The sequence below is a fragment of the Limulus polyphemus genome, unplaced genomic scaffold (genome assembly GCF_000517525.1).
Source record: "Limulus polyphemus unplaced genomic scaffold, Limulus_polyphemus-2.1.2 Scaffold2071, whole genome shotgun sequence".
In the NCBI taxonomy this organism is placed as follows: Eukaryota; Metazoa; Arthropoda; class Merostomata; order Xiphosura; family Limulidae; genus Limulus; species Limulus polyphemus.
In genome coordinates this window covers 126,473-142,609 of record NW_013667681.1, presented here as the reverse complement: position 1 = coordinate 142,609, position 16,137 = coordinate 126,473, and the positions used below count along the sequence as shown (strand labels likewise).

Below are 16,137 nucleotides of genomic sequence, written 5' to 3'. Positions count from 1 at the left end.
AAACTTTAACCTTTATGTACTATCTTCCTTATACTTTACTCCTAATAAACTTTAACCTTTATGTATGTCTTCCTATACTTTCTCCAATAAACTTTAACCTTTATGTACATCTTCCTATACTTTCTCCAATAAACTTTAACCTTTATGTATGTCTTCCTATACTTTCACAAGTAAACTATAACCATTATGTATGTCTTCCTATACTTTCACAAGTAAACTTTAACCTTTATGTACATCTTCCTATACTTTCACAAGTAAACTTTAACCTTTATGTATGTCTTCCTATACTTTCACAAGTAAACTTTAACCTTTATGTATGTCTTCCTATACTTTCACAAGTAAACTTTAACCTTTACATATGTCTTCCTATACTTTCACAAGTAAACTTTAACCTTTACATATATCTTCCTATACTTTCACAACTAAACTTTAACCTTTATGTATATCTTCCTATACTTTCACAAGTAAACTTTAACCTTTACATATGTCTTCCTATACTTTCACAAGTAAACTTTAACCTTTACATATATCTTCCTATACTTTCACAAGTAAACTTTAACCTTTATGTACATCTTCCTATACTCTCTCCAATACACTTTAACCTTTATGTATGTCTTCTTATACTTTCTCTAATAAACTTTAACCTTTATGTACATCTTCCTATACTCTCTCCAATCAACTTTAACCTTTATGTATGTCTTCTTATACTTTCTCTAATAAACTTTAACCTTTCTGTACATTCATTTTTTTCTTCAGCTTGATAATAAGAATACAAATGTTCAAGTAAAAAAAGCAGAGTTCATACTTACTTAACTGTGATGATAATAATCCAATCCAAGTAAGCTATGTATTTAAAGCAAAACTCAAAATAAACCTGGCCATCAATATAGCTAATTAAATGTTTTTTCTTACATCTCTACTTATAAAGATTAAAATGCACTGTTCTATCAGCTGGATGATCAATAAGCCTTTTCTTATCAAGAGGTTAAACTTGTACACTACCAAATGATCCAAATCTGTTTAAGAATGAAAATTTCCATATCCTTAACATTCATTTCAATACATTTTATTCTGTGGTATCTAGTTACTCAATTATCAAAGTTTTAACAACAAGATAATGGGTTTTTCTAATACTAGTCAGATTTATGTTTACACATAAGATAATGGCCACTTCCCAAATCAGGTAACAGTAATGGGATCATATATTGTATCTGTACATACAAACTGTTTGAATAACAAGAACAACAACCATAACAAGAGTTTAGACATGATTCAAAGCTGAAGATATGTCCCCATATGTTCATTCTAAATCTGTTATACATTAACAAAAAATACTCCCACCCTCCTAATATATACTTTTAAAGAGAGGATATCACTGCTTTCACCTTTAAAATGTCTTTCTTCACCTGTTGTGGATAAAACACAACGAAACTCATATTTTCTTGTTTTATACAAAGAAATATAGGGGCATCACCAAATGATAACACAGTAAATACTTGCTTTTAATCTGCAATGTTATATAATGAGTACTATCTACTACATTACAACAAAACACTTTCTTTGCAAATAATTGGGGACATGATAGCAGCTTTAAATCAAGCCTAAATACTATACAAATTTTACACAACCTGCCAAGGAACTCCTTTCACTTTTTCAAAATTTGTTACTTTTCATTAACCAATGGTTCTAGTTTTCAAATTTCATAATATCAAAACACTTTGAAACAAAAACTTATCTTACAAATATCACTAGTTAATACATGGGTGTGTGTTAGTGAGTAAAAAAAACATTCGAACTCTTCAGTGTCTACTGTTTTAATGTGAAATCTGGGCTGAGCAAACAGCTAGGAAAATGTATACATAAAAGAGAATGTTATACACTTTGGTACTAGCAAGGTTGTTTGTACTTAAAAGCCCAGGGTTGAGCTTCTCTAAATCTTTAACACATCTTTACAAAAACAAAAAAAAAATCATTAATTTTCAATTCTATATACAAATGCTATCAACTCATGAAAATCCTTTTCTGTAAAGGATGAGCCTAAATTCAAGAAGGACATGAACAGTTTAGTTAGTGATTTTAAGTAGATTCTTAAATATCCTTTCATAGCCACTTGTGTTTGGTGACGTGTCAATTGGTAATGGAAACTTTGTCAGATGATTTCTTTTGGACCACCCATGTGTTTTTTAAATACCACCCAAAGTTCCACGTAAATTCTACAAACTGCTATCTTTTCAACAAATTTAACCAACTTTCAGTTAAAGGCACAGGTACATGAGGAGTGAGCCATTTTTAAAATCTGAATCATACAATGAAAAAATTGTCATACAGTGTTGATGCATGCTCTTCTTTAGCCTAACACTCACTTGTAGCCTAGTACCAACCTGTTAGTCTTGGACTGGCCATCTTGTTCAATACTTTATTATATTCTAACTCTTAAACACCAATAATAATTGCAGCAACCTTCAGAACTAAGCATACTCCTTTCAATCAGAAATCTATGAATGTGTGAATTTTCGGGCACAGGATTCATCAACTTGTGATGGACTACTTATACTACACCCTTACAATACGTCTAACTGTCACTTTTCAAATATACATTTTGTGATTTCTTGTATCAATTTGAAGAAAGTGTGGGAGAGGCTTATATCTTATGCAATGAATGATGTTATCATCTTTAAAAAGATAAACACAATTTTAATACATATTCCATTAACTTAAAAAAAATGAAAAGAAACAATATATATTTTTCCACCGGTTTGATAAAACAAAAAACTGTGTTCAAGACAATGAGTTCACATTTTCTATTCTCCCATAAAGCTATTACCGGGTAAACTGTAGTACACTTCGGATACACATCATAAGCTCAAGCTATTTACATTATAGCAACACGTATTAAATGCTTACATACTGTTATTCTTAAATTCAAAATTCTTATCTCCCCCCCAAAAAAAGTTGCAGTTCACAGTTTTAGAAATTGTCAAATTTAAAGCAAAATATTCACTCATTTAAAATAATGATAACAAATAGTAACAGTGACTTAAGTAGGCCCAATTATTTTACATAAATCTACATTGAAACAAATTTAAAAGCAACTCTTAATGTAACTCTGTCTCTTAAATATCCTACAAAGCAAAGCACCACTAACATTTGTACCACAGTAGTATTTTAACAAAACAAATATATAATGCTGAAACCTATAATTTATAATTAACTAATTACTTATTCAAAATCCTCTGCAAATATAACTTTCACAATGATTGTTATGGAAAAATAAAGAAAACAAAAAAGGAGAGAAATAAAAATTAAATTTTTACTTCTTGTTGTGACGTAGCTTGGATTGAAAGTAAAAGAAATTAGTTACAGTTATGCTGGAACTGAACACCTGTTCAATACAATGAAATTTGGATGCTCTATACACTAATCCAAATAGCATCTGGAACAAGAAATATAAAAATTACTTCACAAAATATTATCCTTATTACACACAAAAAGCAAAAACACAACAAAAGAACATGTGTATCTATTGGTCCCTCTCGAACAAGAGACTGACACAAAAAAACCATAAACAAACACCGCAAGCTAATAAAAATTTTCAAATGTTACAAAACAGTGGAATGAAAACAGATGTTCTCTAGTTGCTTAAACATCATGAATGATGTGATTATCAGTTCAGAAGTATGCAGAGTTTGTAAGAACTCAACACACACACTTTTTTTTTTCTTTGGCAAACTTAGAAATGGCATGAATGTATATGTAATCTGCTAATAATGTTTTAAAGCTCATCTTCTAGATTCACAAGTTACTTTCTCCCTATAAACAAAATCACAACCTACCCCTACTGCCTATAAAAGAAATGTCTAGAAGCTCTGAAGTTCTCTTCTGCAAGTCTAATTTATTTGATTCAGTTTAATTAGTCAAAGAATCAGGACCAAACATCCATTTACTAAGTCTATGAAAGAACTCTAAAAGCAGACTAAAATATTGCTCTTTCAGACATTCAGGTAAAATAATCCCTGTATTAAGACATATTTTACGTGTGTTACAGATTTCATCACAACAGACCAGTGGTGAACTCAAAGATTTACTTTTCTATACAATTTATACGAAAACATCTTAAAAACAACAAGTAGAACATGTCACTTTAAGGTATAATCAATAGTAACAAACATTATTTTGGTAACTTTGATGAATCAAATAGGTTTTTGTTCAAAATAAGGTGTAGCAAGTCACGCACTATTTTCTCAATAACCAGATTGTTTGAATATGTTACCTATAATACCTTCTTTCACACGGATTCCTAACCAAGGATTATAAAACTACTCATTTACCGGTGAAGTTATACTGTTTGACTTTAAATTAAATATAGATGTTGTAAATGCATAAACTATGATCTTTTCATTGAATAAAGTTTATAGTTAATTAAACTGTAGTAATCAAATAATCACTGGGACATTTTTCCTGGTACTCTCAAACACTTTAAATTCAGACATTATTAAACAAGACAGAAATTACATAGAACGGGTATGATATGTGGTTATTTAAAAACAGATTAGGTCTAATCTGTTAACTCTAAGGTTTCAAATACTAAAGTTGTAAAACAAAACAAGTAAAATGATTACATTTAATTATCAAAAACCCTCAGCCTGTTAAAACATAATCCAAACAAGCATCATCTTGGATAAGTGATCAGTTTTTCTTTCATCAGTTCCCTGGGAGTTATGGTTAAATACTAACAACAAAAACTGTAATAATATATTTATTAACTAACACTTAATGGGGTTTCAATTTATGTTAATGTACTTTCTTTCTATAAACAAATGTTTAGTTAAAAACTAAATATTGAGGAGACTGTCTTTAATAGAAAATGTTTTCGAACTATTACAACTAACAAATAAGCTGATTTTTCTTAATGTGTTGAAAAACTCTTATTTTTGATACACATTCTTCCCGTATTTGTTAAGGAATATTCAAAGTTAGGAATAAACAAATTATTGTAAACAGTACATTCAGGACGATTATGTCCAAAATTATCCAAACTGACTTTCTCCACAGCCATGATGCCTGATTGCACCAAATGAGCTTGGTGGCCTGCAGTTCGAGATGCTCTCTTAAATCTTAAGAGCAGCTGCTTTTGAGTAATTGTAAGGGAAATCTCCGAACAACTTTCTTGTTGTCAAGACTGCTTACATGAACTGAACCTTTTAACACTTATACAACTAGGAAGCTTCCGTTTAGGTTTCTTGTTCCGTTTCTTGGAAGATGAAGCATCCATCTGACGCATTTCTGAAAAATAACACCATTATCAAGTTTATAATTATATCATTCAAAAAAGATTAATCCTTATAAAAGATAAATAACTCTAATTTCAAAACATTATTTATTAATAAAAGTACAATTCAAAGAAATAAAAAAAGGTCGATCATGTACAATCTAAAAATCTGTGATTAACTCCTTAATAAATAAGATTGAGGGCACCAACTTATGATATCAAATTATTTCAGTATAAGAGTTCAGAGAGCCCTTTTGTTGCTTGTCACTTTGGAAAAACTTACAAATACATACATTAATAAACAAACAAAAGTTTCACAAACTAACTACATACAGGTAAACTGTGCATTTGCAACAAAATGTTAATATTATAATGTTAATTAATCTGTTCACAGACAGCAGAGTGAGCATTAGTTATATATTTGTATAACATAAAAAAATATAGGGAAAAATTGTACAGAAGTATGAAAGCTGTATAAATATGTTCTTACTCCAGACTTACCTTGAAGATCATGTTCTGTGATACAGAAGTATGAAAGCTGTATAAATGTATTCTTACTCCAGACTTACGTTGAAGATCATGTTCTGTGATATAGAAGTATGAAAGCTGTATAAATGTGTTCTTACTCCAGACTTACGTTGAAGATCATGTTTTGTGATACAGAAGTATGAAAGCTGTATAAATGTGTTCTTACTCCAGACTTACGTTGAAGATCATGTTCTGTGATACAGAAGTATGAAAGCTGTATAAATGTGTTCTTACTCCAGACTTACGTTGAAGATCATGTTCTGTGATACAGAAGTATGAAAGCTGTATAAATGTGTTCTTACTCCAGACTTACCTCGAAGATCATGTTCTGTGATACAGAAGTATGAAAACTGTATAAATATGTTCTTACTCCAGACTTACCTTGAAGATCATGTTCTGTGATACAGAAGTATGAAAGCTGTATAAATGTGTTCTTACTCCAGACTTACCTTGAAGATCATGTTCTGTGATGTATTCCTCAGAAGCTTCATCACCTTCATCGGGTCCATAGTGTAAGTCCTGAAGGTAGGGAATGACTGACATACTTCGAAATTCATCTCCATTTGCACGCTGAGGAATACACACTTCCTGTGTGATTCGAGGATGCTTCTTCCTCACCCAACTACAATGAAGATATTAACAAACTTCAAAGAAAGGATTTAATTATGCTAATATTAATTAATACATTTCATATAAAACTATCATGGAAATATGAATTACATCTTCACAATTTGTAAAAAAATATATAAACTTATAACTGCTAGCTGACATACAGAATATAAGTCACTATTAAAGAGATCATGAATGTTAAAATCATAAGCTAAATATACAGAATATAAGTCAATATTAAAGAGATCATGAATGTTAAAATCATAAGCTAAATATACGGAATATAAGTCAATATTAAAGAGATCATGAATGTTAAAATCATAAGCTAAATATATGGAATATAAGTCAATATTAAAGAGATCATGAATGTTAAAATCATAAGCTAAACATACAGAATATAAGTCACTATTAAAGAGATCATGAACGTTAAAACCATAAGCTAAGCATACAGAATATAAGTCACTATTAAAAAGATCATGAATGTTAAAATCACAAGCTAAACATACAGAATATAAGTCACTATTAATGAGATCATGAATGTTAAAATCATAAGCTAAACATACAGAATATAAGTCACTATTAATGAGATCATGAATGTTAAAATCATAAGCTAAATATACTGAATATAAGTCACTATTAAAGAGATCATGAATGTTAAAATCATAATCTAAACCTTTCCTGATCATAACCAAAAATTTACAAACAAAAACTATTCTTAACATTATCCCCAAATTTACAAACAAAAACTAGTCTTAACATTATCACCAAAATTAACATAAGTCAGTATTAAAGAGATCATGAATGTTAAAATCATAATCTAAACCTTTCCTGATCATAACCAAAAATTTACAAACAAAAACTATTCTTAACATTATCACCAAAATTACAAATAAAAACTAGTCTTAACATTAACAGCAAAATTACAAACAAAAACTAGCCTTAACATTATCAGCAAATTTACAAACAAAAACTGGTCTTAACATTATCACCAAATTTACAAAAAACTTACAATAGTTATCTTTCTTCATCAATATTTTTGTGCTGAACTAATCTTGTTAACAGCTAAGCATTTAGCTACAAAAATAAAATCTTGCAAACATTTATTTTGCATAAATGTAACTTGTTACAAACGTTTTCAAATTTTGCAAGTAGGTTATTTCTGAACCTATATGCTTGACACAAATATTAATACACTCAAGAGAACTTCAGAAAAATGTGAAGCATTTTAACCTAACAATTAATTTGAAAAATATGGCTATGATATGGAAAAGTTATGTTGACTCCTGATATTAAACTGTTTCTACAAATTCTATGCCTGGGATCCCATATTAATTTGGCTGGTATCAACAGTGGCTCAGCAGCAAGCTTAAAGGCATATAACATTTAAGTTCAATCTTCAACCCATGTGGAGGGCACAGCACAGATAGCCCATTGTGCAAGTTTATGCTTAAAAAAAGAAATTCTGCTACTTGTTATGAGTTAAGGATCATTAATCATTAGCTTGAAATTACTATATTACATTCAGAAAGCTGAAAAGACAGAATTAATGCCTAATAAAAGATAAGAAATTATATTATAAATTAATGTTTACGTCTTTTATGGAAAATTTCAAGAACTTCTACTAACCCATCTTACATTTAACACTGCTAAGGTTCTCATTCTCGGAAAAGAAATTATTAACTCATCTTACGTTTTACACTGCTAAGGTTCTCATTCTTGGAAGAAAAAAAATAATTAAAAATTATCAAACTACATGTATCATTATGATTCAGATTCATTCCTTGAACAAGTCTTTATTACCTAATCTTACATTATTAAACTACTTATAACATCATGATTCAGATTCATTCTTTGAACAAGTCTTTACTGGCTAATTTTACATTATTAAACTACTTAAAACATCATGATTCAGATTCATTCTTTGAACAAGTCTTTACTGGCTAATCTTACATTATTAAACTACTTAAAACATCATGATTCAGATTCATTCTTTGAACAAGTCTTTACTGGCTAATTTTACATTATTAAACTACTTGTAACATCATGATTCAGATTCATTCTTTGAACAAGTCTTTACTGGCTAATCTTACATTATTAAACTACTTATAACATCATGATTCAGATTCATTCTTTGAACAAGTCTTTACTGGTTAAATTTGCATTATTTAGCTTTTATATATATAAAATAAATTATTAACCCATCTTACGTTTTACACTGCTAAAGTTCTCATTCTTGGAAAAAAATTATTAATCCATCTTACGTTTTACACTGCTAAGGTTCTCATTCTTGGAAAAGAAATTATTAACCCATCTTACATTTAACACTGCTAAGGTTCTCATTCTTTGAAAAGAAATTATTAACCCATCTTACATTTAACACTGCTAAGGTTCTCATTCTTTGAAAAGAAATTATTAACCCATCTTATATTTAACACTGCTAAGGTTCTCATACTTGGAAAAAAATTATTAACCCATCTTACATTTAACACTGCTAAGGTTCTCAAACTTGGAAAAAAATTATTAACCCATCTTACATTTAACACTGCTAAGGTTCTCAAACTTGGAAAAAAATTATTAACCCATCTTACATTTAACACTGCTAAGGTTCTCATTCTCGGAAAGAATTATTAACCCATCTTACGTTTAATACTGCTAAGGTTCTCATTCTAGGAAAGAAATTATTAACCCATCTTACGTTTAATACTGCTAAGGTTCTCATTCTCAGAAAAAAAATTATTTTTCATATCCACTCGAAAAGAAAATAATAAGAAAAAAATTACTGTTTTACCTTGTGTATGTGAAAGAATGAACTTTTTATTGTCCTTTGTGCCAGGTAACAAATATACATATATAGTTATAATAATAAACAATTAAAAGTCAATAAATAATTTTTATAACAAAGAGTGGATGTAAAGAATGGTTCAAACCCCAAATGTTTTTATTACATTTCCAGATTTTCTTATCATCTCTTTTTTTCATGTAAGTGGGAATCGAAAACTGAAAAAACTATTACAAATATTTACTAAAAAAAAAACAAATACGTGTTTAATCACATTTCTCTGTATCTCATCATAACCTTTTAACCAGTGAAGTCATTTGTTTTTATTCAACAATCAAAAGCAGAACTAGCACTAATAAAATCCACCTGATATAACACTGTTCCACTGTACACACATTTCAGCAATATAAAGAACCAAATGTCTTACAAAACTCTTTTTCTTTTTACTCACTCATGTTGTCTTATCTGTTTAATAGCCAGCCTCTCTTGAGGATCCTTCTGTAGCATACCTGTATATATTCAATTATTATGATGAAAATATACCTTAAAAAACCAGTGTGATAATACATTAATATTATTATAAAAAGGTACTTATAAAATGCTGCAATAATACAATATCCTTTTGTTCATCATACAACAAAAATGTTTTGTTGTGTCCTGTCAACTGTACTAATCTTGCATTTACAGGTGAAAATATTCTGAGCAGCTCTTTACATCACAGTAGGTATTTCATTTAGCATCATTTTACAGCATATGTTGTTGTGAAAATCATTTGCAATTTATAATATATATGCTATTTTTTAAGAAAAAAGTATAAATGAAAAATATGTAGTTTGTTTCAAGAAGTTCAAACAAAGAACTCTATATACAATGAAAGATACAGCTTGCCTCAATAAGTTCACTTAATCAAACAAGAAGTACAAGACATACAACCAGAGGAACAAAGTGAACACTCAGCTTATGATTTAGAAATATTTCACATTGATGGAATTTTTATTTGACAATTACAACATCTCACTTCTTAAGTGACATAAACATTGTAGACACATTTATTTATGTTAGTGAAACACGCTATCAACATGATTCTAAGTTCACAGATTTCCCAGGTTCACTTATTTGAAACAATACACACTTCTTAAGTGACATAAACATTGTAGACACATTTATTTATGTTAGTGAAACACACTATCAACATGATTCTAAGTTCACAGATTTCCAGGTTCACTTATTCGAAACAATACACACTTCTTAAATGACATAAACATTGCAGACACTTTTATTTATGTTAGTGAAACACGCTATCAACGTGATTCTAAGTTCACAGATTTCCCAGGTTCACTTATTCGAAACAATACACACTTCATAAGTGACATAAACATTGTAGACACTTTTATTTATGTTAGTGAAACACGCTATCAACATGATTCTAAGTTTACAGATTTCCCAGGTTCACTTATTCAAAACAATACACATTTCTTAAGTGACATAAACATTGCAGACACATTTATTTATGTTAGTGAAACATGCTATCTTCATTATTCTAAGTTCACAGGTTAACTTATTCAAAACAATACACACTTCTTAACCCTTTTGAAACAGAACCCCTATAAATGCTTTTTCCACAAGTCACTGTGTTACATTCAAACTTTAATTTAACACCTTTAATATCAGTTTGCCCCTGAAGAAGAAAGGTCCACCTTTCAAAAGCCCTTGGATTATAGGGTTTTTATCATAATGTATGTGAATGAAATTAAAATTGTAATATGTGTTACGATTCGAGGTTATATTTTATCCAAGTTTAAAGTCCTTTATTTCGAAATAAGCCTTTCAAAATTACTTAAAACTTCAGATGTATTGTCACATGACCAACAAGCTATGAAATTTCTCTACTTTGATGCTCTGTATCTTCAATAATACAATGGTAGTACTGTAGAAGTATGTCTAAACTAGATGCTAAGATAATCTTTTGACTCTTTCAAAGTTCTCTGAAAGAAATAAAGTTGAAACAAGCAATAATTTATTTTAACCTCTGACAGCTGCCATGCCAATCTTCAACAGATCTGTTTGAACTTTATAGCCATATGTAGATGTTACATACACTTGTGTATAATCATTAGAAAGAGGTCATTTTTATACTATCAACTAACAATGGTTATTTTGAAATTGGCAAGCAGTTGTCATCATGCATTATATGAATTTGACTCTAGTACTGTTGGCTGCTTGATTGACAATAGCACTTACAGTTGTTTCTTACCTAAATATATTATTGTTAGAGAAACAATTTAAACTGGACTTAGGTCTTACTTTTATATTTTAGTAATTATGTATTAGATATGTTGCAAAACGCATAATTAAAAGGTTTAAACATTTTTCAAATATGCATCATACTTTGCTTCTGTTCTCAAGGGTTATGATATTTTACACTGAACAAATTTTGTCAAAGGCTTGCGCATGTCTCTCAATGAAATTTTAATATGCCTAAGAGGGCACTGTTGACTCATGTGAAGATGAATAATAAGTGGTAAAGGACAAGAAAGGAAAAAAAACACATAAAAAATTAACTATATGTGCAAAAGAAAATACATAAAATTACGAATTTAACATAAGAAAATATTCAAAGATATTCTAAAAAAATTAAAAGGTATGTTTGTTTTTTTTCTATTTCCTGATTTTAATTATTTCATTGCATTGTACATTGATGAATAGCTAGAGTTAGTGATATGGTAGAGAAAATGAAAAATAAAATATAAACATTTACATTAAAAAAACTTTTGATATCCTTTTACGAGATTAAGCAAATTAAATATGAAACTATAAAACAAAGAAAAGTATTTTTATACTTAAAATAAAAATCACCTTGCACTCAATTTGTCAATAGTTTGAATGAGTAACTACAACAGAAAAATAACATATTTTTAGTAAAAACATTTAATTATAAAACCGTCATTATACGTATACAAGCTCCTTATGACCGTTAATACAATCTTACCAGTTTTTGAGAGAATTTGTTAGAAAATGTTAGAGCTTCCGCATGTATTGTTGTACAAGTGAAATTTGTGACTCGATTTCTGCAAATTGCACAAGCCCATTACAAAAGGGTTAAGTGACATAACCATTGTTGACACATTTATTTACGTTAGTGAAACACACTATCAACATGCATCTAAGTTCATTGATTTCCCAAGTTCACTTATTCAAAACACACTTGGCACCACTGTAGTGCAAATTATCTTCTTTAACAACTGATGTAAAGAAAAAGCTAATCCTCTAAATTTCATTAATTTGTAGCCTAATATTATCCTACCAAATACAGTTTTTTATGGATAAGCCAAAAACTGGAATTTGTTTTTACTTTAAGCTATGGATTGAGATGTTAAAACAGAGCACATATTAGACCATTAAAACATAATGCCAAAAGACAATACTTAGCCATTCTTTAACAACTAAATGTAAATGTTTGTATATGACCATTATTTTATTGTTTAATAACTACACTAGATCTATCAGTTAGAAGTAATGAAGTCAGAATGCAAGTCTAAATCAGAAAATATGTATCAGACACTGAAAACTTTGTCAATGTATACAAGTTCAACAGCAACAGATTGTGTATTATTTCAGACATCCTAATATGTATTGTTCTTCAACTTTATCTCAAGCATCTAAACATACATACATGATATTTAGTAAAATCTCACCTTGTAATAATCCCTGTAATAGCTGATCTATGTCATCTGGTATTGTAAATTCTCCTTTACCTATATTTTCAAATAACTTATAAATGTTGTCTCCTTCAAATGGGTACTTTCCTGTTGTAATATTGAATCTGAAAGGAGAAAATTTGAATATAAAATTAAATAGATATGACTATAACATCTTTATCTTAACAACTTTTGTATTACTTTCCATGTTCACTACTTTGAGATTACAGTGCACAAACGCTTATATTTTCCTATACTGAAAATGTATTTCTGATAATACTTACCTCCTCTCACACTTTAGCTTTATCCCGACAAAGTGCAGACCCCACTAATGTGCTTTGTTATATCTCAATTTTGCACACCTGTTTTTTCTACGCAGATGCTTTCTGTGTGGATCTTGCCCTTACTAGCCCCTCCACCTGGTCAATGTGGGATTCTAGCTAAAGTGTGAGAAGAGGTAATGTGGTTCGGAAGTTTACATTCTTCTATACTGAAAATGTATTTCTGATAATACTTACCTCCTCTCACACTTTAGCTTTATCCCAACGAACGTTTCTCTTCTTTGTCCGTCTAAGCATTGGTATGAATTCTACCTCACTTACTCCAGTCTTTATACTTAACTATATTGCCCATAGCAATTTTAATCTTATGACTCTCTCCACCTACATCAATGCACCCTCTATACCCAATACATATACAAGCTCCCCATTTTCATTTCTTATCCACTTTTTTGAGACTGACAAGATTATCAGACTCAAACACCAGTTATCATGGGGAGGAAGGCTAAGATTGTGTAAGAGGAGGTAAGTATTATCAGAAATACACTTTTTGGTATAGGAAAATGTAAACTTCCAAAACACACTTACCTCTCCTCACACTTTAGCTAGAATCCCACACTGACCAGGTGGAGGGGCTGGTGAGGGAAAGATCCACACAGAAAGCATCTGCATAGAAAAAACAGGTGTGCAAAATTGAGATATAACAAAGCACATTAGTGTGATCTGCACTACTTCTGGAACAGGTGTACTCTTTGCTCAGAGTAAAGGCCAACCAGCTACAGAGTCAATCTTGTTCATTATCACACGATTCATCCTGGCCCCAACCACACAGATGAGATTCCACATCTCATCTTTGGAATTATAGGGTTGTGGATACAAAGCTAAATCCAAAATGTAGTGGTTAAGGTATGGGGAACGCAGTATGATATAACTGTATAACAGGAATATGATATGAAGGGAACCCAACCTGAAAGTTACAGATAGTTGCATGTTGAGCCACCAAAATTATGAAGAGAAGGCAAGCAACACCAAAGTGGCTAAACCCTTGCTCCAACCTGAAGAAGCATAGAATGCAACAAACCAAACTTGGAATTACAGTCCCATGCACCCACACTGAAAGTTACAGAATGTTACATGCAAGCCACCAGAATTATGAATGGAAGGCTAGCAACACCCAACTGGATAAATCCCCCCCCCCCCCCCAACCTGAAGAAGCACAGAATGCAACAAACCAAACTTGGAATTACAGAGCCAATTCATGCCTCACTCAACCTAAAGAAACAGAGATCATTCAGCCATGGATTACAAACAAAAATCCTAAACTCCTCAATCTTGGAGACAGGGTAAAAACCTCCTGACCCTGGAATTATGAGGAGGATGTGGAACATATGAAGTTCAAACAATGGCTCATGGACATGATGCTCTGCATGCAGAATTGTGAAGAGTTGAGGACCCTCTTCCAGGATCATGGAAAGTAAGAGAATGACCAAAAAGATGGGCCATGTAACACAACCGATTAGCAAGGTGTCATTTCTGAACCATAATTAAGAAGAGGTTCCCACGTCAGCTGGTCCAGCTCCTCAGAAGATATCTAGGAAAACCATCCAGGGTTAAATGTGGGAGGGTATCCAGCTTTGCACTCTTCTACTTGAGTGGAATAAATAGTACAAACATCACTCAAGAGGAATATACCTCTGTCCACCACTCCAGCAAGTAGAAACTGAGAGTGGTTAGGACTTCCTAGCTCCACTAGAAGAGATGGAGGGAAACTCGCACTGGGGAGGCTTGAGGAATGATACTCCCAAGACAGTGCAATAAGTGAACCATGTTCCCTATTTTGAAAGGCAAACTAACCTTGATTAACATAGTTCGTTGCTACTAGAAATTTAGTTATTAGTCTACTGGTAGCTAATGCAGATTTGTAAAAGTATACCTAACCAGGTAACACTCGTCAATGAGTAGGATCCAAATGAATATGATGAGAAGGTCTCTGAAAAGCACAAAAGAAATGAAGTTACTCACCTCTGTGCCATTTGAGACAGGCATGTAGAATAGTCATGGGAGAATACGAAACCCATCCGAGGAGGAGAATGCTAAATCTCATAAATAGTGTAATATAAAGGTGTTACGTGTAGTCCATGTACTAGCCTGTTCAATATTCTTCATCAACTGAGCTGCCAGTAACATTGACATATGTCAAACTTGATGAGATGAGATGAGATTCCAAGAAGTCTCCGCTTCTCTGATAATGGACCAGAATAAGCTATCCAAACCAAAAGATGAATCCAACATGTCAAAATACCAAAGGATCCCAATGGAAAAACAACTGGTGATGGGAGCCCCAAAATGCTTCAGTGCACCCACGTAACCTGGGAGAGCCCAAACAGGTCATAAAAGATGATCTGGATCTAAACAGTCATATAAATGGGAAGTGGAGGGAAGATGAATAAAAGAGAAAGCCTTATCTCCTTCCCTAGCTGCTGCAGTTTCAGGTAGTAATAACCTGTCTGGATACCACAGACCATAGATGGAATGGTAGTGTTGTGTGAACATGAGGTGCAAAGTGTCATGATATAATGTTTAATGTAGGTAGTATTAATTAATTAATTTATTTATTTTATGATTCAACTGTTAGTGTTTTTTTATAATAAGAGAGTTAAAAGCAGAGGATTGTTGGAAGTTATGTTTATAATTCATTGATTTTGAGACTATTGAATGTCGTGCACAATACATTGATGTCTAGGATATAGAGATTTCTAGTAGGCAGGCAGACGATTAAGTGATAAACATATAAATAGTGTGAGACAAGCAGAAACAGCAGACAGGCAGAGCAAACATGAGATCAGAGAATAGGAAGTAGAAGTGCAGCCAAAGAAAAGGTTAGCAAAGGAAAGTTAACCATCACAGGAGTGGATAGACTAATGGCTGATGCATTAAAATGAGATTTAACAGTTTTTTGACATTTTAGGAGAATAA

At 31.2% G+C, this 16,137-nt stretch overlaps 1 protein-coding gene across 4 annotated transcripts in view; it reads right to left on the bottom strand.

The window, feature by feature from the left end:
• Positions 1 to 16,137, bottom strand: part of LOC106465847 (serine/threonine-protein kinase STK11-like) — a 49,326-nt gene that overhangs the window by 2,658 nt on the left and 30,531 nt on the right. For 2 of the 4 annotated variants that reach the window (XM_022393799.1, XM_022393800.1), the window contains exons 5-8: positions 12,881 to 13,008; positions 9,637 to 9,694; positions 6,247 to 6,419; positions 309 to 5,283 (exon numbers count right to left, since the gene is read on the bottom strand). In XM_022393799.1, the coding sequence (XP_022249507.1) occupies positions 5,174 to 5,283; positions 6,247 to 6,419; positions 9,637 to 9,694; positions 12,881 to 13,008 (469 nt within the window). In that variant the 3' untranslated portion in view covers positions 309 to 5,173. Of the gene's footprint in view, positions 1 to 50; positions 5,284 to 6,246; positions 6,420 to 9,636; positions 9,695 to 12,880; positions 13,009 to 16,137 lie in introns of those variants that run through there. The other 2 variants (XM_013926088.2, XM_022393801.1) reach the window with 2 other exon arrangements.